General features: G+C 38.3%; 1 protein-coding gene across 3 annotated transcripts in view; it reads right to left on the bottom strand.

The window, feature by feature from the left end:
• Positions 1 to 22,998, bottom strand: part of zmiz2 (zinc finger, MIZ-type containing 2) — a 54,915-nt gene extending 31,917 nt beyond the window's left edge. Inside the window, exons 1-6 of one of the 3 annotated variants that reach the window (XM_051938760.1) lie at positions 22,555 to 22,998; positions 21,898 to 21,984; positions 11,788 to 11,888; positions 9,005 to 9,122; positions 7,719 to 7,921; positions 4,741 to 4,909 (exon numbers count right to left, since the gene is read on the bottom strand). In XM_051938760.1, coding sequence (XP_051794720.1) covers positions 4,741 to 4,909; positions 7,719 to 7,921; positions 9,005 to 9,122; positions 11,788 to 11,837 — 540 coding nt within the window. In that variant the 5' untranslated portion in view covers positions 11,838 to 11,888; positions 21,898 to 21,984; positions 22,555 to 22,998. Of the gene's footprint in view, positions 1 to 4,740; positions 4,910 to 7,718; positions 7,922 to 9,004; positions 9,123 to 11,787; positions 11,889 to 21,897; positions 21,985 to 22,164; positions 22,430 to 22,554 lie in introns of those variants that run through there. The other 2 variants (XM_022209030.2, XM_051938759.1) reach the window with 2 other exon arrangements.
• Between the last annotated feature and the right edge of the window lie 3,404 nt (positions 22,999 to 26,402).

Genomic DNA, 26,402 nt, shown 5'->3' with positions numbered 1-26,402 from the left:
CTCACTTGGATTTATTTGATTAGTTTTCCAAAAACTAAACAAGAAAAGCCCTCAGAGAGAGCAGTACTCTGCCAACTCTGCTCAGTTGTATCATTTTCAATGGCTGAAATCTTTATAAAATTCATGGATCCAGACTATAAGCCGCATCACTGCCAAGATCTAATCAATTGGTCCCGGTGCCATTTCTGACTTTCCCTGAAAATTTTATCCAAATCCATTAGTCCATTTTTTATTAATGTTGCAAACAGAGAGACAGGCAGACAAACCAACAGCAATCACATAACTCTGTCGAGTCTCTTAGGGTTGGGGTCACAAGTAGAATAAAGTGATTTTGATGAAAAATCATAATTTTACATTTCAATTGTGTTAATTTACCCAGTAGACCTATACATCCTATGTATTTAGCTCACGGACCGCCAGAAGGAAAATCCTATGATTCTCTCTAGTTTTATACTTTCTGGTTCTCATAAATAGAATAATGTTGACCCTTTCTTAAATATAACATGCCTTTCAAACCCACTGATAGGTTTTGAAGTTTAGATGGTTAATAAAATCACAGTCCTATGCACGTTGTTGCCGACTCGCCACCTCATGGCTTGTAACTTGACAAGAGATTTACTATATATATCGGCAGAAAAACAAGTAATTTTCTAGGTAATAAAAGCTGAGAAATGCATTTTCTCCACCCTTGAATTAATTTGTATGGTGTTTTTTTTTATCAATAAAACAAAGTAAGTAAAAACATGGTAACTTCAGCAAACATGCATATCAAATTGCTTGATGTTGTATGCCCTGCATTTACTGTTCATTTCAGCTGGAAACTGTTTGCTGAGCTGCTACAGTGACTCATTATGCAGATAAGTAGTTTATAAAATAAATAGTCTGGCAAGAGAGAGCTGTGTCAAATTATGTGCTGTCTCTGCTGTTAATAAGAAGCATGTGTCATGGATCTGTGCAAGCAGCAGAAAACCAGCGTCTGCTTTGCACCCCTCCCACAGTCCTGCAACCAAACATCACGACTGCAAAACAGGGCCAGGATGTATAAAACTTTGAAGAAACACTCTGAAGAAACCAAATTAAAAAAATAAAAAAAAAACTAGAAGAAAAGAATGTTTGAAAATATTTTTTTAAAATACCAAATAAGTCTGGAGTTTCCCCTAAAATACCATTTCTCTCTTTTCTCACCCCGATGATGACCAAATTGAATTTCAAATAAAACAGTTGAAATTAAATTTGGATCTCCTTTTTTTAGCATTATTTTTTCCCTAGATGTCTCTTGTCATTGGGGGAACATTTTTTTTAATCACCATAATATTTTAAATAATAATAATTATTATACATGGAACACGAGTCCCACAACATGAACACAACCCTGTTAGCATACGGTAACCTTTTTAGCTGGTAGAAGAGGAAAACAGTGAATCACATGAAACGCTAGAATTAACATCATCAGTTTTCCAAAAGAATGGGTAGAGCAAAGCTGTGTCCTCTCTTGTATTTTTCATATTTTCATAACATTGCCAGCCTTTATTGAATGTCTCATTCTACCTCATGTAGCCTTGATATGCACATTATCAGGATAAGACAAATTATTTTCACTTTTTCCATCAGTCAGTTTGTCCTCTTGGTCAGCAGTAACAGCTAGCTAAATATCTGGCTTCTACTCCTGAGAAAAAGCTAACATTAGCATTGATTAGCAGCCCTGTTAATGTGATTAGAGTAGGGTTAGCAAAAAACAAATAAAACATGGAATAAAAATGGTATCATTGATGTGTAAGCTGATACAATCAAGCCTTTGATAGTTTATTCCCTATAACAGATGAATATGTAGCAGAAAACTGTAAAAGAGAAGGTTTATTTTTCAAAAGTTTTGAAGCCTAAATGTCCTCCAAGTCTGGAATGGCCCAGCAGTAGTGATATCTTTTCAGTTTTGTGCAAGGGATATTATCTGGATATCTGACAAGACCAAAAAAACATGATTGTGAAATACTGTATGATTTGAAAATATGAGCTTATACCCAAGAGAAATAACACATTTTTGTATTCACTGAAGTGGTAACCAAGAAGGATAAGGGATGTGAGAGTGGACGTAAAGTACATCCATCTACCTCCATGAGTCAGCTCTGGGGCTGTCAGGCTGCCCTTAAACTATATTAGTCAGTTGAAACTAGAGTTGCAACGACTAATTAACTGCTTTGCTTTCAAGATTGGATAAGATTAAACTTCACTGGAATTTCACAGAGTGCTAAGACAATGAAATGGCATTTAGTGTATGGCCAGAAGTGCAAAAGAAGCATTTAAAGTGTAGTCCAATGTAAAATGTCTAAGTAGAAAGCTTTAAAGGCAATATGGATGCCGTAAGATATATACTGTATGAGCACTATTAACTGTATGAACAGTATAAATGCAAGTACATGCAAGTATGCAAAACAGGATTATCCAGATATATAATCCATATAGTATATGCATGTGGATATATATACAGTATGATTAGGTATTTACAGAATGAACAGTGTTGTATATGAACACACTAAGTATATAAACAGAGCAAGCAATGTGTCTGTTGGTCTTAATGTTAAGCTAGAATTGTTTTCTCCTACTCATTATAGTTTGGAAATTAGATGGTTACAGAGCACACTATAGACTTTACGATATGTTATTATACTATTTGCACCTAACAGATGTCAGATGGAGGTTATTTAAACAACGTAGGCCGTGTGTTTGATGATACTGCCTTTGATTCAGCACCGACAAAGAAAGTCATTGCATAGAAGTTGGACAGTAGTGTTGTTTTAGTGTCCACCATCTGATGATGTCTGTTGGTGAAACATTATATGTCGTGTCACCATCCCAGCCCCAACTACTGTGAGGAGGGGAAGACAATACAAATGTGAACTTAGAACCAGCAGAGACATTGAAATGGCTTTTGAAAATTTCCTTTTTGCCAGTAAATGAAAGACAAATCCAGTGAGGAATGATGACTATTGCGCATTGTTTTCACTTGTTTTTTAGTACAGCATTGATCTCCTGTTTCACTTGTTCTGCTGTTACAACAGCTGCCTTTATGTGTTCAAATAAACATGAGATTTGCTGTAATGTGTTCATTTCAAGTCCATGCATAGCAACATTAGATAAGGCAAAATAAGCCTCATATGTTGGTGAATTTCAACATAAGAAGCATCTTGTAGCTTGACATAAAGACAAAATATAGATGCCTGGGCTGCATAGTAGCTTGGTGGTTAGCACTTCTTCCTTGCAGCTAAAAAATCCCCGGGCCGCTTCTTGGTGTTTCCGGGATCTTTCTGCGTGGTGTTAACATGTTCTCCCTGTGCATGCGTGGGTTTTCTCTGGGTACTCCAATTTCATCCCACAGTCCAAAAAACATGCTGAGGTTAACTGGGGGTTCTAAATTGTCCATAAGTGTGAATGTTGTAGTGTAACATTTTTGGCTAAAATTTGCTAAAAGTAAAAGTTGATATAATTATGGCAAATGCTATTAGACTGAAGGCCAGAGTTAAAACATAAGTATAAAATACATAATGATAAATACTCTAGTAATAACTGATGTTTTGATGGTAATATAGATGTGTCTGTGGAGTACACACACACACACACAGCTGGAAGACCATAAAGTAAAACATGTATTTTCAGTGTGGAAACAGATCAGATGCTTTTCAGAAAATGGTATATAGAGAACTCAAAATATAGTGGTGTCAACGTAGAGCAATACGACTTAAAAGACAAGTATCAGAAACATAATACATAAACGTATAATATACATGAAATCCGTCTCAAAATAATAAGGCAAAGTCTGAACATGTCTGGGCATAATGGATGATGGATATAGAGGGCTGTCTATACCAGTTTTTGTGCTGAAAATATTTTGTCTGTGTCCTCACCAAATGTCATGACTGTAAGAGTTTTATTTCTGGAGATACTGAACCCTTGAAAAGACTTCTCAGGTAAGACATTTTTTGAGTTGGGAAAAAAACAAAAAACAAAAAAGCAGATATGAAAACATCTAAAATTCTCAAAATTCAGCCAAAATATATTAAAACAGATACACTACCAGTCAAAAGTTTGGACACACCTTCTCATTCAATGGTTTTTATTTAATTAGTTTCTATTTTGTAGATTAATACTGAAGATATCAAAACTAAAAAGAAGAATGCATATGAAATTATGTTGTATATAAAAAAGTGTTAATCTCCATTATTAATCTACAATGTGGAAAATAATACAAATAAATAAAAAGCACTTAATGAGAAGGTGTGTCCAAACTTTTGACTGGTAGTGTATGTAAACTTTGAACAAAATCTGGGAAGGTGGAGCTACATAATTAAAATGGCTGAACCAGATGAGACGCTTTTTTTTTGCAGGTAAGAACAGAAAAAGTAAGAGGTCTGAAACCACATGAAATTTTCAAAACTGTAGATATTGACAGAACTTTGTGTTGGGTCCCAAATGACGATCTAAACAAACCCTGAACAAAATCTGAGATGATGGAGGAACATATTTCATCAATTCTCTCTGAATTGACAGACTGACCAATACATATAATGTAAAGATCAGGATAAATGGCAGCGCTCAAAAAATGTTAAATTTTTTCATGGGATGTTTAGAAATTGATGGACTGATTGTAGCAGCTCTAGTTAAAACAAATGGCTCCACTGGGGCTATGCAGCTTTCTCATTCTCTTTTGTTTATGCTCGGTGTGTGTTTTCCCTCAGGATTGTTTACCTGGCCATAGCTCAGCTCCTGGTTCTGTTTTTCCTGTATTGCTGCAACAGTTGCCGTAGCAGTGGCGGTTGCTGTGGCAGCGGCGGCAGCAACAGCGGCGGCAGCAGCCTGAGTGAAGTCTGAGGGAGGCCGAACGCCCATGCCGGCACCTCCGCTATTACCAGAGTAACTGCAGGGAGAGGGGGAAGGCAGGGAGATGAGTGGGCAACGAACTTAGCGAACCAAGTGTACGAGTGTGTGAGGTTTCGTCACCAGCGTGAGTCAGAGCGGTGGGCGAGAACAGCCACGCTGACATATGCTGATGTAAAACCCCACAGAAGCAGCATGCACGGTGACAGCATGCAATAAACAGCACGGTGCTGCGTACAAATATACAAGACTGTTCAATTACCAGAGTCATTTGCTTTTATGTTTTCATTTTCTTTCGTTATGAGTCAGACATGAGCATTAATGTGCCATGGAAATGTCACCAATTTCTGTAAATTGCTCCCCCGTTGTTTGGTTCACAGAAAAAGGTCAAAACGTGGAACATTATTCCCACCGGGGTGTCGGCTTTAATGTGTGATTGAGACAGTGGTGAAGGAATAACTCAGATCTTTTACTTCAATTAAAAAAAAATACATCACAAAAAAGACTCCATCACAGGTAGAAGTCCTTCATTGAAGATGTTAATTTACCCTCTGAACTCCAAGCTGTTGTTTTTTGCTCCCGTCATATTTTCACTCACTGTGACTCATTTTCACTGCAATAGAAAGTCCTGCACCTCTATGGAAACAGCACAACCACTGATAGATGTAGGTGCAGGGAATTCAAACATGTCTTCTGGACAGGAACGGTTTTACTGTAATCTATTTATCTGATGATTTTTTGACTTGTCCCACCTACTGTTTGTATTGTATTTCACAATATCCCCTGTTCTTTGTCCATTTATTATCTTTTAGTGTTGTAGCAGTCAATTTGTCTAAAGTAGGCTGTCTTTATACATTTTTCCATCTTTAAAAGTGTCTCAATATTTTGGTGTTTATTAGCCTCAGAATTTATATTTTCCTTCCTGTGTCTGTCACTTGTAAAAAGTTGCCAGACAAACAAAACTTGACAGATTCGGTATGACTACTTCTATGAAGTGTTTGAGCGTGATGTGCCTGAATGTCATTAACATTGTCATAAAGGATTCATCTAAATTCTTCCCTCAATCCAACAATAAAAACTGGGATTAAACATCTGGAGACTGGCCAGATGGAAGCACAAAGAGAAAAAAGTATCCCTCAGAAGAACAGTTTGCTGCTGAAAGAAGAGGAACCTCAGACAATTGAAGGGTAATTTACGATGACACTGACATGTAAAGAGCTTTCAAACTAAATTAATGCCAGGTTCTTGTTATCCCTGAGGAATCTGCGAGAAAGTCATGTAACATGCTGTTAAAAGTGTGTTTGGAGATAAAAGTTGACAAGAAGGGAGAAGCTGTAAACTAACTCCCTCTGATAACGCCTTGTTCATTATTCTGTCAACATCATAACATTAATAAGAAACGAGGGAGGGAATCAACGCTACAAGGAAATGCAGTTAAAGGTCCCCTCTAGTCATGCATTAAGACATTTAAAATGAGTCTGTTTTGGATAATAAGCTGTGTCTGATGTATTTACCAAGAAAATGTTCATTTACATGTTAAAAGTTCTTCAAAGCACATCACTTTTGTCTCGTCTCGCTGAAACATTAAGAATCTTTGAATATGTCAATGTTGCTTGTATGTTTATGCCTTGAAATTATTAGAAAAGATGTCTGTAATAGAAAATGTCTTCATTCAAATCATGGCCAGAAGATAAGCCTGGTATCACAATGTAGATAAAATGTGACTCGATTTGACCAACCACTGCGCCCACATGGTGACAGGACCCTTAAAAGCTCATCCTAAATGTCCTTTTTAAAGACTTCCCAGGTGAATTATCAGAAAACAGAAAACACATCCATCAATACTTGCTTCTACTAGTCCATAACAAAGACATTAAACTGGTGCAGTCTTTAAAAAAAAAACTACAGTATTGACACCTAAGCAGTTGATTCAGAGTTGGAATTTTTTTTTTCTGGTTTGCCCTATAACTAATTATTTTATTAACAATTCTGCAGTTATTCATCATTTATCTCCTAAAGCATGGATGCAATAACTTACACTACCATTCAAAAGTTTGAGGTTACTTAGGACACAACTGTCAGTTAGTATAAACACAAACACTGTGGTGTTGAAAATCACTTTTTTGAGGGTCTAAAGCTGCTTGAAAACTCATGAAATTTTGTTTGACCTTTGTTTACGTCTGCTTTCACACAGTTGTTGTCAAAGAAAAGCACAGTTTAAGGCAAGGGATGTGAATTTAGAATTATTTTCTTAGTCAATAATTAGCAGCATTTACAATCAATACTGGAATCACAGATAACACAAACTGATCACAGTGGATATTTGTCCTGTGTGGATACTGCTGTTTTAGACAGTTTTAACATGATACAGGCTGCAAATATACACTACCGTTCAAAAGTTTGGGGACACCCAGACAATTTCATGTTTTCCATGAAAACTCACACTTTTATTCATGTGCCAACATAATTGCACATGGGTTTTCCAATCATCAATTAGCCTTTCAACACCATTAGCTAACACAATGTAGCATTAGAACACAGGAGTGATGGTTGCTGGAAATGTTCCTCTGTACCCCTACGGAGATATTCTATTAAAAATCAACTGTTTCGAGTTAGAATAGTCATTTACCACATTAACAATGTCTAGATTGCATTTATGATTAATTAAATTTTATCTTCATTGAAAAAATGCTTTTCAAAAATTTCAAAAGTTTCAAAAATAGGAACATTTCTAAGCAAACCCAAACTTTTGAACAGTAGTGTAAATAACAATTTTTTTGGACCTTTAAAACACACCAACTTATATTTATTATCAGTTACATGTAAATGTTTAAATTTCAGCAGCGTACCTTCCACCGTAGGCGGAGGCTGGGTTGTAGGCAGCGTTGGGACGTCCATACATGACTGGTTGGCCGTAGCCTTTGGAGACTGCATCTCCGTACGACTGCTGGCCCATGAACTGGGAGCCCATGCCGGCGGCCATACCAGGGCTGCCACCGGGCATCATGTGACCGCCAGAGCTCTCACCAGGGCCCATGGGTGCACAAAACACCTACATAGGAAACACAGAGAGGTCATCACTGAAAACTCATATAGACCATGAAGTGGTATGTTAACACAGAAAGCTGAACATGGTTAATTTTGAACTCCTAAAAAGTTCAAGTCAGATGAAACATGCAACGCTTTCTGTTTGAAATTTCACTGAATTTATCCAAGTTTTGAGAATTACACTCAAACTGCAGCTCACTCCTCCTCACTGTGAAGTGTAGGTGTGACCTTTGAGAGCAGCTTGATGTGCTTATTCAGAAATTCAGTCACAGAGATAAATATAACAGCCAGTGGATTTAACTCAATGAGAAATGTATTGGTTAGACTGAAACAAAAAGTGGAGTCATCCCATGAAAAAAATTAACCAAATCTGAAAAAGGTTCCGCCTTGATCCCTTTAGAACCAAAGGATTTGTTATAACTCGCTGAGTGGAAACTTTGTATCATCTCACTTTGTAAATGTAAGGATTAAATGCTTTTCCCCAAAAAAAATTTTCAGTTTTGGACTGTCAGACAGAACAAGAGATTTTTGGATGTGTGTGTGGGGATATAATGAAAAATTTCTGACTGTTTTCAAACATTTTATAGAGCTACTGAACATTACTAAAATAGACTGTTGTCATGGTGGTAACACGGTGAAAGTGAGCCCAACCATTCAGGATAAGTTGAAAATTCATAATTAATTAAACTGAGATAAAATCTATAACAACATCATGTTCATTAGGGTTGCAAATAATGATGAATTGTGTATTTTTCGTTGGCTCGTGCTGAGGGCTGCAGCAACTACAACTAAAAAAACAATCACATTTAAGAAGCTACAACCAGAGATTTTTTTAATTTAAAAATGACTAATTGATTATCAAAATATTTAGCGATTATCTCAATAGTTTTCCACAAATTGATAACTCGTTGCAGCTCTGTCATTTGGTTATGTATGTATGTACAGCCAGTTTAAAGCAAAACAAAAATATTTTACATTTGGATTACAAGTCCAAATTTCTAAATATAATATAGATATAGGCATAGTTACAAAAAAAAAAAAAACAGCAGAGGATGAGAACAGCATCCAACGAGGAGTCATGTGTTACCTGGCTGTGTGTGGGATTGGTCACACCCCACACTGTGGTTACTACAGAGAGAGATCCTGCGTGCTGATTGGTGCCTGGTTGCCAGGAGACTGGCTCATTTAGGAAGGGGCCGTCACTGCTGCAGAAGGACATGAAGTCGAGTTAGTGGGATGATCGAGGAGGTTCAGCAGAGGCAGGGAGAGCATTCATGTACATATCAATAACTGGTAAATGTCACAATATCACAGATGTTTTAAGATTTCCTGAGTGTTCAACACCGTATTAGAGCTAATGTTTCTGTAGTAACACAGACAGATGTATTGGGTAAAAGGTCATGAATGCATCCTTTACTCTGGTGATCTAACCATTAACCTAAACGTGGTTTGTTCATCTAACAGTTGAGGTTACTCTCTCCTCCCTTTGTGTAAACCACATCCTCTGCACTGCTGGCATACCGCATTATTTAAAAGCAGCCTGAAGCCTCTGTGTCTATAACAAAGGTGCTTCTTATATTTCACTGTCCATTTTTCATTATTTGTTTTGTCAAACGATCAGAAAATTAAGCTGACTTTATGTCGACACTGCTTTGTTCTTTCATTTCTCTACAAAGAGTCACATTTTTCCAGCCACTGCTTGTTATGTCAGAGAGCTGGCAACTCACTGCTTTTCCTTCCATTGCTCACTGCAAAGAAACAGAGCAGTCAAAAGGCTCAATTAAAGACTGTTTTGGCTTCAGTGAAACTATTGAAGGTGGTTCCAAAAAGGCTGGAAAAAAAACACTGAAACATTTAGTCTTTTAACAGTTTCAAGGACCTAACATCGTGAGAAACCTGTTCGATGGAATGCATTCAATTATTTTCATTTGTAGATCAGTTAATTTTTGCGGTAAAGCCAGTCAAACAAACTGGAAAGATGGACATGTTCTCAGAATTCTGAAGTTGTGGGATTCCATCAGCCCTTCTTCATATTCCCATCGTTTAGTTGGGCTGGCATAGCTTTGTTGGCAATTGCATGACCTTAATATTATTATGAGTATTTGCAACTCAGATTTCTGCGTTTAGTTGATCTAAAACTAAATTCCAATTTAAATTAACACAATGAACTTGGCTTGGCAACTTCATTTTTCTTCACCTTGAGTTCAGGATTTCAAGTTCCATCCTCTATCTTAACATGCCTGGACAACTTTAGACGGCTAAGACTGGTAATTAAAAACACTTTTGTTTATAGTGGGAGAACGAATACCCCTAGCACAGTGAAGTTTGTTGGTTGAACATAATTTCATTAGAGGCTGCTATAATTCAAAAAGATTTATGCAAACATTTGCATACATTTTATTTTGTTGAGCTCAAACATTCTTTACAGTGTACCATGATTATTTTTTTGTGTAAATAAAGGTTTAATGAATGAATGAAAAAAACCTCTAAGCCATTACCCTAGAAAGCCAGTTTAAGATCAAGGAATGACTAGTGTCAGCAGATAAGACGAAGCTGTGTGTGTAGCTGAAATTCCAGGAATCAAGAATTAGCATTCCTCCAGCTTTAGCAGACAGGACTACAGTCTGCCTGTTAGTCATTATATTTCCAAACAGGCTATACAAATGATTTTACTGTTAATAACTTGTTTACCCGTAGTGTTTATAGGCTTCCATTAAAATCACTACATTCGTATTCTGTTGTATCAGACAGCTGTATAAAAAAAAACAGTAGAGGTGAGCACAGAGACCAGGAGGAGACAGAGTTGAAGGACTGACACCGGTCAGGGTCGCCAGCTGTGTCTCCAGCTGTTCAGTCCAATTCAGAGGATCTGTGGCCACAACTTTCTGCTGTTTCCAACTTAACTCAGTGCTCACAGCTGTAGTCATTAACCTGCAGGTATGCTGACTTTGTCATGCAACACTGCAACCACAATAAGGACACAGGGACTAGGCCTTCAGAGTGACCACCAAATAGTTGAAAGTTTTTTATTTTAAATTATATATACCTGAAAACATACATTAACACAAGTCTAAGATATCATTGCTAACTCATTAGATTTTGGCAGTGATGCAGCTTATTGTCTGGATCCATGGATTGGTTAGAGATTTCTGTTTCATTGCGAGATAGTGGCATGGGGTCACTGTAACTATGACAACAAGTGAACACTACATCAGCTGCCTGCTGATGATCACATGATTGTGATCCTACTAAAAATTGGCCGCTGCGGACTCATCGGGACTCATTTGTTGGAAATGATACAGGAAACAATTGATTAAATTGTGGGGGTGTTTCCAGAGTCCCATCAATTCCTGCCGCCCGCTAAATATTTAGGTCAAGCGATTCGGTATCTGTACAAAATGTGCACATGTATAACACACGCCTCTGCTCACTGCAAGGTCCTTCTGTTTGTGGGTACATCTATACTAAACGGACACATTCTATGTTGCCGTAATTTCTGCCACAACTTTTTTCAAGATTTCAGCTGTCGGACATGACACAATGACTGAGCAGCCTTAGCGGAGCACTACTCTCTCCGTCTTGTTGCAAAAGTAATCACTGAATTCTGAGGGGGTCAGATGGGAGGCACTGATAGAATTTTCATGAAATTACATTCTTAAGAATCCAATGTGACATCCAAAATTCAAAGCATGTCAATCTCCTGTAATGTCTCATCAAATATTTGGCATTTTTTGCTTAAAAACGACAGAAGGAATTATTCAATTCAAACAACTACAGTGTAATGTGTGCTGGGCAGAGCAGGTGAGGTGGTTCATGTGAAGAAACTGAGGTTAATGTCACCACAGTGTGTGTGTGTCTGAGTGTGTATACCTTTGTGGAGTGGGAGGCAGGGAGGGTTTCATGGAGTTGAGGGGGTTCATCGGATGAACGGGGGATCATTAGAGAACCCCCACTGTCCTTAAGTGGCAGCCCTAAGAGACAGAAAGACACACACACAGATATAAAAAGGCACATAGGCTACTTACAGCTCATTTGCTGCACAGCAACAATTTATCATCACTACAGCCCACATTGTGTGCACAAAGACAGAGCGCCCTCCCACTCTGAGCCACTCACTTTAATCTGTGTGCATGTGTGTGGACTGTGCACATCAAAACGTTAGCCTATCGCTGACTGCTGTAGCTCTGATACCTCTCAGAGGAGGGGGAGGGTGCTGCGAGCTAAATTTAGTTTGCTGATTTCAAAAGGAATTTAAGAGAACAGAGATGTGAAGAGGCACACTCTCCTCTCAGCACACCGACGTAGAATCACTCCATAACACACACACACACGTTTGCTGCCGAGACGAATCATCTTCACATTTTTTGTATTATTGTCATCTTTGTGTCTTCCTGTATTTTGTAGAAAATGAAAACTTGCACAAAAAATGACCAGATCCGCAATTGGTATTTGAGTAATCATTCTGATCCTTGAATGAGCATCTTTGAAAAGCCAAAATGTCAAAATTTGTTGTTTGTAATTTCTAAAATGTGAGGATTTTATGCTCGTCTTTGACACGCATGGCAATAAACAGAATATCTTTGGATTGCTCAAGGCATCTGCCAAAACAAGGCATCTGAAGACGTCACAGGCAATTTTTTGGCACCCCGAAAGAGGATTTAACCAGAAGAAAGGAAATCATCAGCTCATCCACAAAAAAAAGAAAGAGCTTTTTAAGTAAACATATTTTAAACCCGTTTCATTTATTGGAGTCTCATACTTAAGCATAACAGACATTTTTGAGGACTTATTTCTGCATATTCTGAGGCAGAAGAACCCCACAAGTGGCAATGGAAAAAAATCTTCTACTAAGGTGATATCTTCAATTACACTGAGGAATTTTTTGTTAATCAACTGCAATTTTATGAGCACAAATTATTTAAAAAATGCAAATATAATTTTTAATTGCATCCTAATACGGAAAACCTAAATCTACAAATCAAATAATCAAAAACATGTAATTACTTAGGAATATATAAACATATGTTTTGTTGTAGATGCATGTTAATTTAAACCACCGATCTATTCATAGCAGCAGTTTTGTCGATCGCAGATTCCATATGTAATGAATGCTAGCGCTGCCATGATTAATCAATGGATTGATTAATTTATTTGCTATTCAGTCAAAAACTATTTTGATAACTGATTGGTTTATGTCATTTTTTTGAAGAAACATCATCAAAATTCTCTGACTGCAGCTCCTTAAATGTAAATATTTTCTGGCTTCTATTCTCCATGATAGTAAACTGAATATCTACAATTCTACAATTTCATTTAGCAGATGCTTTTATCCAAAACGATGCACATCTGAGAGCAGATACAACAGAAGATCTCTCTGGGTTGTGGCGAGACAAGACATTTGTCTTCTTGGGCTTTGGGAAACACTGGGCAGCTTCTCTCTTATCAGCTTCGTCTGTACATGAAACTGAATTCGGTCCTTGCAAAATAACGCAGCCAGCAGCTGCAAGAGCAGAGGGTCAGTCGAGGGTTGATTGAGCGCCTCTGGTGTTTTGGCTGTCAGAGTGATTGCGGTAGCTGAGAGGTAAGAAGGAAAGGACAAGAAAAGAACAGACAGGCGAGGAGTGGGATGAAGAGGAAAGAAGAAGAAGAAATGTCAAGAAGCGGAGGTCAAAAGAGCGAAGAGACTGCGAGAGAGAGAACAGAGAGTCTCAATCATTCCTCCGCAGGTACACTCTGTGCCGCCTGTGTTCAATTTCAACATGTGATGAAGCCAGACATCTTACACCCCCCTTTTGTGTGGTTTCGCTGCTCAGCTGTGATGGAAGTTACAAAGTGCTGTCTGGAGGCTGACGATGCCTTTTGATAGGAGGGAATTCAGGTACCGCGGCCACGTGATGCGAGCAACAACACCCCTCCTCTCTCTTTTCATACAAGATGTGGGGTGTCTGACCCAAATCTGTTAAGTGCAAAAAGGAAACCAGAGAGAAGAAACAGGGGGGGAGGGGACGTTCAAGGCTCTGATGTTGGGAAATTAGCATGTCAGTTGGTAACCGTCAGATAAAGAAAATCATTAGCAGGAGGTGGGAGGCGAGCGGCGCTGGAGCAGGGATGAGGAATGTGATGGAGATAAAGAAAACATCTGGTAATAAAGGAGGGAAAGTGGCGGATAAACATGGAGGGTGTTATTATATGAACCAAATGTATCTGTTTTCCATGTGTTGTGGCCCTACAGTGTGTTATGACCCTTTTTTTTTTAGAGGTCTGTAATAAGGACAACCTCTGTGTGTCTACATTTTGATGGTGCAATGTCACCTCGCCTTTGTCCGCATGTCAGAGCTGCAGGGTTTGTTGGATCAACAGAAACCTCGTCTGATCATCAAAATATCATTGTTTGAAGCAAAACTGTGAAATCTCTGCAGTATCTAAAATGTTAGACTTGATGATTTAATCCTTTTCTTCTGAAACCATGGCAAGAATGAGACAAAAGTCTTTTGTGCAGTATGACAGTGAAAATACCATAAACCTAAGTTTAATTAGCTTAATTTAATTCTAAAGAAAGTAGTTTTTCATTAATGTATTTGACCAAAATTGAAAAAACTATACTGGATAAAAATAGTTACTCTACATATTATAGATATTTTATTTATTGCATTTTTAATTGTTATTTTAATTATTCTTCTCTCTTCTCTGTACTTTGAGAACACAGCCTGAAGTTCACCCAAATGGTCATAGAATTTTTGTCAAATGATAGCTAAATCACTAATGGCTTCACAATCGCACAGACAACTGCAGAATATCTTTTCACTGTTGTAATGCCACAATAACACCTTATTTTTCGCAAACTTTTAAATGGGATATGTACGTAGAATAACATGATTTTGACTTGGCTAACCACAATTATAAGCTTAGATTTGTTGATGTTTCTGACAGAACTGTACATTGGGTTCAAAGAGCATCAGAAGGTCAAAAACCCAATGAGTCACTCCATTTTCAGTTTCTAGCTGTGCTACTTCTGTGTTGCTGATAACAGCACTGAGTCGCTGTAACTATGACTACAAGTGAGCACTACGTCAGCTGCTTTCTGACGGTCACATGATTGCGATCCTACTACAAATCGACCGCTACGGACTTATCCGTTGGAAATCATACAAGGAATAAGTAGCCTTGGCGGAGTACTACCCTCTCTGAGTGCTTTTCTAGTTAAATTATTACCTAGTATAAAAAGGTGTGAATAATTGTGGTGGATATGGCAATATTAGTCAAAATGTTTTTTGGGTTTTATTTTGGCTTTATCAGATAGGTTAGTAGAGAGTTAGACAGGAAAATAGGGAGAAGAATGGGGGAAGAACTGCAGCAAAGAATGGAGAGCTGGAATCGAACCCAGGCCACTGCGTCGGGGACTATAACTCCTGTTAATGGGGCATCTACGCAACCAGTTGAGCTATTTGGGCACGCAGTCAAAATGTCTTTAAAAACAACAATAACTACAACATTGAAATGGCTAAAATTCGGTATTTATTTCCTCATCACCATATCTTACCGTCTTCAAAAGAACAAGAAACCTGTTGGTCAAACAGGTTGTCAACAGCCGATTACATCTGGAGTCATAAAGCTACAATCCAGTTCAATTAAAACTGATTAGCAATTTAACTCAAGAGTAACAGCTATTAATGCTCAAGTATGTTTGAAATGCTTGAGGGAAAGACGGGTTGGCAGCCTGTCAGCAGAGATGATTAAATATTCCTTTTGCTATTTAATCAATTAAAACACACACACACATTTAACTAATGAGCAACCAGACAGTCACATAAACAAAGACTCCTAAACTGGTTCTTTTGTTTTGACATGCACTTATCAATACTCAAGATCTTGATTGTTGTATTGATTAACCAATACAACAGAAAATTAACCGTGACTGCTTTAAAGATTAAACAATAAGTCTGCTCATTTTTGACTTTGAAGGCTGATAAACAGTATTGGTCAGTTTTTACACAAAACTGATGAGGAAAAAGGCTATTTGCTTTCCGATTTCAGATCCTCAACGAGGATTTGTTTCTTTTTGTTGCCTTATAATCACAGTAAACTCAGTATCTTCACGTTTAGAATATTTTAAGACAACACCTTAAGGCTGACCTGAAAAATCTTAGAAAATAAGAGCATTCCAATATCCACGATACCATACGACATAGCATTCCAGAAAATTAGTCAGTCTGTCCCACTAAATAATGGCTTTATACATATAGCACCTTTCGAAAACAAAATTACAAAATACCTTACAAAAAATAATGTCAAATTAGACAAATAATGGAAACAAATTTAAACAAATACACAGGATCCCAAAGATTAATTATGAGACTAAAAATATATAGGCTTCAGTTCTAAAAAGTTAAGGGCATTAATCCACAGTTTAGGTCTAATGGACTAAACAATATATCTGAAGTGTAGCAGATCAGGCGAATTTCAAAACATCTCTTAGTTGCAGCCGTAAACTCATTTAGACACATTTTTTTTGTAAAATAAAAATACTACATCATCATAGGTTGCAGCTTGCTTAATGTGACCTTTTGCTGTTTTTGTCCATCTCTACTTGCAGTCCTGGACTCTACAATTCTACAATTTCATTTAGCAGACGCTTTTGTCCAAAGCGACGTACAACACAAGCAAGAATTCAGACATAAGGAAAAACCTTTAGTAAGTGCAAAAAGTGCTTCAAGTGCGATGTCAAAAGAAACAGTATCACACCCTTCACCCTGATCCAAACAGAGGAGGGCTAAATGTTTGACTCCAACTATCTTTACAGTTGTTTGGAATTACAAAAACCAAACTGTGTCAAGACTTGTTGATAAAACGTGGCTGCTAGTTTTCTGCCCCCGATCTTATCCGACTCGTTTAATAAGTAGTATCTGTCAATATCAAGTAACAAACTGACTGCTTTTTCCATGATCAGCCACACTTTAACTACATTAAAATGAATCTGATGTATATGATAGACAAATGAACAGTTCTGCAGTACATTGCTGTATTCTCTAGATGAATTTCAGAGATTATCTATAGTACCTGGTTGTTCTACCGGGGTGAGCCTCTTACTGTTTGATAGTGAAGCAACCTGAAGAGGCAGTCACTCGGACTATAGGCACTTCTGTCTTGGCAAGCAGAAAGCACTGTGGGGGTTTAGCTAGTAACAGACACCACCAAGACAAAGACTTTCATGGCAGTTAATGGCAGCTGAGCATCAGAGCTCAACGTATTGATTGATAATTATTGAGCAAGAAAATTACTTTAAATGCACATCCCTAGCATCCTGTAACAAATTGTGCTCTCCCTTTAGGAGCGCTTTGTGACAGAAATCAACAAAGGATCAGGGTAGGTTTGTGCTGATACCAATCGGGTAAAAAATGCTTGACTGGCTCCGATCTTTTGGAAATTGCAAGACTTGTGTTTGATATGTAGAAAGGCTGCAATGAATGAAGGATTTTATTGAATAAGATGGCAATTATTGTTTGGTATTTGCACGGTCAGGAACAATGAAAGACAGATGTTCTACATGCTAACCAATGTTAGGAGGTGGCATTCATTTCAAAGTCAACCACTGTTACAGGTAGTGGTGCTGTTAAAAAAATGAAATTATTTAAATGTTTCAGTTGTAATATCCACTCACAATAATATCTGGGAATCAAATGAATAGGTAAAAAACCTTTAATGAAAGCCATTTCTGGATAAAAACAGACTGTACAATACAAAGGCCTCTCTGGCTGACCTGTATTAAACCTGCCATTAATGAAGCACTAATTAAGAGCCTCAATGGGATCTGAGAGATTACCAATTAATAGCCTCTTAAATACAGAAAAGCATCAGTCGTCATGAGAGACAAAAGTCAGCTCTCAACCCTGAAGAGACCAGATATTATTTCTCTGAGGGATTTAAAGAGTGTCTCAGATAGATAAATCAAAGCCTGGAGCACCTATTGTATGTTCAAAACACAAACTGAATGTGTTACATTATCATTCAAGGTTAATTATTTGCTTAAAAATTAACAAAACTCATTATGCCGTCATTTAAATCAATTTATTGTGTGCATGTGTGAGGCAGAGCTGCAATAACTAGCCCAAGAATCAGTTTTATTTTTATGTTTTAAAAAGAAAACTGCAGTTTCAGCTTTAGTCTTCTGTCATATCACAATTGACAGTTAATTAAAAATCTGCTGGACAACCGCTATAAGAGTGCCAGATTTCCACAATGTTTTAATTTTATATACAAACTAATTAACTGAGCAAAACTCTCCTACTTCATTGTGCCGTTTTCAGTCTTTTTTATGACCTTCTCATCATCTCAATCTGCACCAGCAACCTCAAAATGTTTTTCCTGAATAACCCTAGATGTCAATTTATATTTGCTCATTTTTTACCAAAGTAATAATAATAATATTTTTCTAAAAAATAGCCCTCAATCCAATCAGACATTAATTTTTTTTTAAAATGGCATAGCATAGCTGATTACTTCTTGAATCAAAGTAACTAACAACAAATGGCAACAAGTAGCAGCGTAGAAATAGAAACATTTTACATTGTTTTATTGCAAACTACTGCAGTTAGAAAAGCTATCATTGGGCTTCTCTTCTTCTTCATGTTCCGTCCCTTACAGGGTTGGAGGATATGGTAGTTCTCCACGTACTTCTATCTTCGGCTGTTCTTACTGCCTCACTGTACTGCATTTCTGTCCACTTCTTTATATCGTCTGTCCACATTGCTCTTGGTCGTCCTCTTTGCCTTCTTCCATCTATTCGTCCCTCTAATAATATTCTTGATATGTTATTTTTTCTTATGAGATGACCAAAGTACCTGAGTTTTCTGAGTCTTAATATGTGCTCTAATTGTGCACTCTTATTTTTTCATGTTTTTAAGACTTCTTCATTTGTGATTTTATCTGTCCAGGATATTTTCAGCATTCTTCTATGTGTCCACATCTCAAAGGCACCACTCATTGAGTTACAGGCAGAATTTTTGCTAGCAACATAAGCAGCAGATTTGCTTGATTGCTATTCATTTAGGGTACTGTGTTATGAGAGGTTGATTGGTGAATAGCATTTCTCATCACCAGTACCTGCACATCTGAATCTGGATCATTTAAAGGGTTGGTCACCCAAATTACTATTAAATAACATGTCAGAAAACAAGTATACTGAGGCTCACCTTTGGATATGATTTTAGCTTAAATCTTCATTCATTGGACTAATCCAAAAGCACTAGTATAGCAATCCTGCATTCACCATGGAAACAATGTGAAACATGGGCAAAGCATGGAAACAAAGTGTGATGACCTTACTTTGCAGAGAGAGCAGTGTATTACAATTCACTCTGAAATAACACAAACAAACTCTTGGCCTATCCATTTCATGATGCGGCTACAATTTTGCAACCAGTCAGACTGTCCACATGCTATAGGACGGCATGCATCCGAAACATCATTCAACTGAATGACTATTTTCAATAACACACAGAAGTATAAATCATGGCACCATAGAATAGAGCCATTTTGTATACATGTACCCACAAACACAATGACCTTGCGCTGAGCACAGGCGTGTGTTATGCATGTATACGTTGTGTACAGATACCGAATCGCATGACCTAAATATGAAGCAGGCAGCAGGAATCGATGGGGCAATTTAATCAATTATTCATCGTATGATTTCCGACAGATAAGTCCTGATAAGTCCTCAGTGGTGGATTTGAAGTAGGATCACAATCATGTAGTCGTCAGCAGGCAGCTGACGTAGTGTTCACTTGTAGTCACAGTTAGTGACCCTGTGCCGCTATCTCGCAATGAAAAAGAAATCTTTTAACAAATCCGTGGATCCAGACTAGAAGCTGCATCACTGCCAAAATCTCATGAGGTGGTCCTTGTGTCATTTCTGAATTGTCCCTGAAAATTTCATCCAAATCCGTTAGTCTGTTTTTGAGTAATGTTGCAAACAGACAGACAAATGTACGTCGATCATTACTCCGCCGTTTCTTGGCGGAGTAAATATGGCCCAAAATTAGAGATGTCCAGATCTGTTTTCAAAGATCAGGGACTCATTGATGTATTGTTCAACTGCTATGAGCAAAAACACAAGCTCAATCCTTACTTTAATGTCCTCTGTTTAACAGGTGTCCTAAAGTGAGGTCACAATTGGTGGCAGGAGGACACTGGTGCAAATTTTAGATGATTGTCTTACCTATAATCAATCAATAACCGATGAATTATTAACCCAAACTGAGCACAGGGAACATTTGTCCTTTGCCGATATTGCGGTTTTAATCAGCAGATACATGATTTAGGCAAAAGTCAACAGTGCAAACACAAAGCCTTGTGACCAGCAGTGCAACATTAAGAAATGGTTTGGATGCAGAAATGTATTTTTCCCTTTATACATTACATAGTGATTCAGTTGTGAAGGATTTAATTTACTATACTTAAAGTACTTTAATGCACATTGCATGTGTATTATGTAGGAAAATGGAATCAGATTAGGACTCAGTAACAGCAGATACTAAATATTATTTGACTTGAATCGGACCGGAGACGAAAAATTTGATCAGGACATCCAAATCCCAAATTATCAAACAGATTAATTACGAAGCCTAAATGCTTACAACTGCATTCTCAAAAACATGCATTCCCATTCAAAAGTTTAGGGTCACCCAGACAATTTCACACTTTCCATGAAAACTCACACTTTTATTCATGTGCTAACATAATTGCACAAGTGTTTTCTAATCATCAATGAGCCTTTCAACACCATTAGCTAACACAATGTAGCATTAGAACACAGGAGTGATGGTTGCTGCAAATGTTCCTCTGTACCACTATGCAGATATTCTATTAAAAAAATCAGCTGTTTTCAGCTAGAATAGTCATTAACCACATTAACAATGTCTAGACATTATTTCTGATTAATTTAATGTTATCTTCATTGAGGAAAACTGATTCTTCTTTCAAAAATAGTGACATTTCTAAGTGTAATATTGCCGTGGTCATGTATAGATGAATCTGCAGGGATACTTTTACAAGTGGAAAGGAGCATTAATGAATCAACAGAACCCTTCAGAATAAATGTGAATAAGTTCTCAGAAAATTTCAATCTGCACATAATACAAAATATATATTTAATCAAATTAGTCCTTTTGAATACACCTCTAGAGGCAACTGAAATGAAGAAAATACACATAATAAGCAGATAACATTTAACATAGCATGCAGGAAAGGTTAACAATCAATCAAAAATAAATTCATCTCAATCATAAACCTCCTGACCCTTCCTGTCTGATCAGAGCCTAACACCAAAATGCCGCACATTAATGTATTTTTGCAAGTTAGATGGTGTCTTCTTAAAACTGTGAAATAACAACCTGATAATGGTGTAATTATCAGGTTAAAATCTTAAGACTGCCTGACTGGGCCGAGTCCCCAGACAGTGTATGAAGATGCCAGCAATGCCTCTGGTCTGCACATACACAAAAACACATTAAAAAAAAAAAACAATCAACAAATCCACTTAAATAGGACTGAAAACTTGTTTGATTACATTTATGAAAACACCTCACCTCAATGCATTCCCGTGTCATATTTAGAGCAAATTATTCCATCACTAATCAGATAAATTCTCGCTTTTTAAGAAATCCTTCAGACAAAAACAACTATTCAATGGGCATTTTCTCATAGCTTTTCAAATGTGGAGATTTGCAAGGCTGAAGTAAAAGGGACTTCTGTATGTTTTCATGTCAACACTGATCCAAACTACCTCAACCTGGCTTCTTGCCAAGACAACATGTTATTGTGCCCATGATACATTCAGGAAGTCATGGCCAGGGAGGGGGGGGCACACATACACACTGCAACAAGCCATGCATGTTAAACCAGCAGCTGAGAAGCATCATCTAGATGAAGTCAGACAGGCTTGGTACTGTAAAACATGCTTTTCTTCCTGTGATAATTTACCTGCTCATGTGGCGGTGATGGCAGCAATGCAAAAGAATGCAAATCAACACTCATCCCTATATGCATGGATCTCCTGCTGCAACAACACTAACAAACAAAAACACGCTGCTGAGATGTGCAGCAGATCAGAACAAAGCATTTCAGCAGTCTATGCGATGTGCATGAGTCCTGCCTCACTGTATCTGTGAGTGTGTGTGGATGTGTGTTTGTGTGGTGTGTTGCCCATCACTAAAAAATAAGAATAAGCAGATGTTTTGTTTCACCTACCTGCTCCTGGCTGCTCGATTAACGCAGATAATGTTGAGGTTGCGGTTAAAAAAGCGATTTGCAGTGGACAGAAAAGATCAGAAATGGTGCCGTTTTGCTGAAATGGCAGCGGTGCTGGTGGTGTAGCAGCCTCGCAGTGTTAAGTTTGTGTCTTGTAAGTGGCAGCGCAGGACTGGAAAAGGAGATGAGTGTGTGGAGGCTCTTTAACACGCCGCTGGCTGTGGCACCGTTAGCTAGCTAGCTGGAAGCTAATTAGCTAGAGCGGCTAAGTTTGTGTAACATTAGCTTAAGTAGTTAGCTACACGGTTAACGACAGCAGCTCAGATAGCACAAATAAAAGACATTAATAAAATCAAGGGTGGTGTTGATAATAATGACACGGGAGCTTACCTTGTGTGTGTCCGCCAGCTGCCAGACGATGGAGCCGCTTAATTGTTGTGTTAGCTCGGCTAAACAGTTTTAGCTTAGCCGTAGTGTCGCAGTCGGAGCTAACAAGGCAAGGCTGCTTGATGACCGTTTAATCGAGCGTGGCTGGGCTGTTAATAATTGCTTTTTCACACCACAAACGCTCATTAATCAACTATTCTGGGTTTAAATTTGCATCACGTTTGTTTATTTATTAAGAATTTAAAAAATAAATAACTAACTAGCGATTAGAATACAAGCTGTTGCAGTGTGTGCTTTGGCAGCTCACTACACCTTTCTCATTGCTCTGTAATATATTCATGAGATCACAGGGCTAATGTCTCCCACAGAGAAAGGCATTTTCCTTCCCTGTCCCTCCTCCTCCTACAAAGTCTGCCTGCCTGACTGCAGACCAGAGCAGCAGATCATTTCAGAGCAAGAAGAAGAAGGAGAGGGAGGGTGAGGAAGAAGAGGGTGAGGGGGGCTTATCATGGAGCATGACGTCACCTGCTAGTGATCACGTATGAATGATCCATGCATCATGCCAACATGGGTTTCCACTTACTGCCATCATGCACCTGCAACATGCATGCATGCATGAGTGTCACAGTGTTTCCTCCTCCTCCTCCTCTGCAGCACACATGCCTGCACACACACTCATAAACACACACACATGGAGAAAGTGAGTGTGTGTGCGTGAAGCCTGGCAGTGTTTTAGCAGCAGGGCCAGCCAGTGTTTTGGAGTCATTAGAGGTGTCTGCAGTATCTTGCCGGAGGGCAGTGCAGCGTGGAGAATAAAAAGTCCAACCTGCCTCTATGTGTGTGTGTTTCAGACCTCTGTTGCCCTGGAAACAGGTTCCCGAGATTTCTTCATTTTTCTCTATCCATATCACCCCACATCCACCGCCACCTCTACACTCCACACGCTGCAGCTGCTTCCTCCCCCACGACCTGCCGCATAGTACAATCACACACAATTCCAGCATGCTGCAGTCATTTCACAATGTCACAGCACAAAGTAACGCACTCCTCCACCTCATAACTGTACAGAAAAACCTGGGAGGGTGCACACCGCTGACCCTGCTTTGACTCAACCGTCACTGCTGCAACAATCCGACCTCCAGCAGAAAGACGAGGAGACAAAGAGGGAGAATCAAAGCTGCCTGCACTCGCAGATTCAGATTTATGTTTTTGATGGTTGGAATTAATTATGCTCCTGGGAGTGTTATGCAGAGTTCAGGCAGATGGTTCACCAGATTGTGCACACCTATTTCATAACTGGAACATTCATGCCTTAAAGAGAGAATGTGCTGCCACTGCTCGCAGTCACACAGAGAGAAGCATTTACACGAGCTGCTCACTTTCAGGCCTTTTTAAGTCATCCTTGTGTTTCTGCAGTGTTATGTGTGCATTCCTTTGTAGTGACTTTTCTCTCTGGCAGCAGGCGGAACATTCCAGGGAAATGGCTGACCCAGAATAACACAGAGACGCAGGATGACTGAGGCAGCGAGCGAGGGTCCTCCGCCCTCACTGAAACCACTGTTTCCTAACAGATACATGATGTGTGAGTGTCTGTGCAGAAAGCAACACACATGACTGTCATCACAGGAACACATGACAGCATTCGCCCTACAGCGACTCCACAATCGTGTCCTGTACACGTACAACATCCTAATTTGCACTCAGTGTCAAAAATGACACCCTTCTGCCTCAAAGACTCTCACCAGGCAAAGCTGTTCCTAAAAACACCAGGTTCATTTAGATTAATTGCATAATTGTCAGAAATTTGCACCACATCAATTTAATATATTTTCTGGGATTATTTTTCAATGTCAAGCAATTGCCACGCAGAAAACCTTAAATAAAGTCACATTATTCCATCATAGAAGCACTTTGATTTCTGGTTTTGTTTGATCAGCTGTAACAAACATTAAAAAGCAAAAATATTGAATTCACCATTGGCCACCATTGGTTTGTCTGTTTCGTCTGTCTGTTTGTCTGTTCGCAACATTACTCAAAAATGGGTGAATGGATTTGGCTGAAATTTTCAGGGAAGGTCAGAAATGACTCAATGACCAAGTGATTAGATTTTGGCAGTGATGCAGCTTATAGTCTGAATCCACAGATTTGTTAAAGATTTCTGTATCATTTAACTATGACTACAAGTGAACACTATGTCAGCTGCCTGCTGATGATCACATGATTGTGATCCAACTGCAAATCGACCGCTGCAGACCATGAATTTTTTAAATATTCATTGGTCAACAGCCTTTGCAGAGTAGTGTGGTCTCTGAGTGCTTTTCTCATTTTATTTTTGTGCCTATAGATAACATAAGGGTTTTTGTTCAGAATGAAAGCCCTCAGCTTGTTTTATAGTTTACAAATACATGTGATCTACACAGTGAGGAGGATATTCGCCCTGTGAAACACTGAAAACCACATCATCAACATTCATGGAAATGCCGATAGTCTGAGTAATGCCTCCTCAGTCACAGGAACTCCTGGAGGAACAACCAGCTACTACAGCTGATCCATAATACACCAATTATTAACTTTTATTTGGTCAAATTAATGCCAACAAAAATATGTTAAAATGATGGAATATTGGAACCTCCAAAAAACTTAGTTTTTCTAGTCTTGTCTTATTTTTGTAACCTTCATTTACCCAGAAAGTCCCTGAAGAATAAAATCTCTTTTTCATGGAAAACTTGGCCAAGAAGGCACATCACTGTAAAGTTACAAAGATTATCACATCATGCGTGACACAAGTGACATAGGAGTAAAGTAAAATACATGAGAGCAATCAGGGGATTAAGATACACAAAACAAAATTCAGTAGTAGTTGGCTGTTTGGTATTTGGACTCAGTCATCACTTTATACAACTTCAGAAAGACCCATTGCTGTTCCACTTTTATTCCGCAGCCAGTTGCTTTTCACGCTACATTCAAACATGTAATAGGCTTTTGGCCTTGTAACCTTTCATATTGGAGGTCAGATTATCCAATATCCCCTTGAAACGAGTCCAAAATATTTGTTCAGAATTGGTTTTCTGCATCTTAACTTATGATGATTGAAGAAGAATCCAGTTCTTCAGTCTAAGGAAAAGTAACAATGCACTGTGAAAACAATCTAATTGTAAAAAAAAATAAGTGCAAAAAGGAAGAAATGTGTAAAATGACTGTAAAATTACACAGTTTGAAAAATATCAGTATTTTACAGATATCTGTGTTCATTGTCACAGTTTCAAAAAAAAAGTTACAGCATGCGATAATTTTTTAAAACATATTTTATCGCCTTGCAGCAAGAAGATACCCGGTTCAAATCCCGGCCTGGGCCTGGGGTCTTTCTGCATGGAGTTTGCATGTTCTCCCTGTGCATGCGTGGGTTTTCTCCGGGCACTCCGGCTTCCTCCCATAGTCCAAAAATATGCTGAGGTTAATTGATCACTCTAAATTGCCCGTAGGTGTGAATGTGAGTGTGATTGTTGGTCTGTATATGTAGCCCTGTGACAGACTGGCGACCTGTCCAGGGTGTCCCCTGCCTTCGCCCGAGTCAGCTGGGATAGGCTCCAGCACCCCCACGACCCTAGTGAGGATAAAGCGGTGTATAGAGAATGGATGGATGGATGGATGTATTAAATGCAAATTAAATAACATTTGTATGGCCCTACAATATTTTATATAAATTTCAATTTACCTGACTAAAATAAATATTTAGACCCGACAAAATCATATAAAAGAAAAAATAAATATAACATGTTACCCTTCAATATTATTCAAAATACAAATGAAACATTAAGTTTAAGACCTCACTAAGTTATATTTATTCCAAA

The sequence above is a fragment of the Acanthochromis polyacanthus genome, chromosome 18 (genome assembly GCF_021347895.1).
Source record: "Acanthochromis polyacanthus isolate Apoly-LR-REF ecotype Palm Island chromosome 18, KAUST_Apoly_ChrSc, whole genome shotgun sequence".
Lineage (NCBI taxonomy): Eukaryota > Metazoa > Chordata > Actinopteri > Pomacentridae > Acanthochromis > Acanthochromis polyacanthus.
Note: the sequence above shows the minus strand (reverse complement) of the source record. Positions and strands in the feature narration are given on the sequence as shown.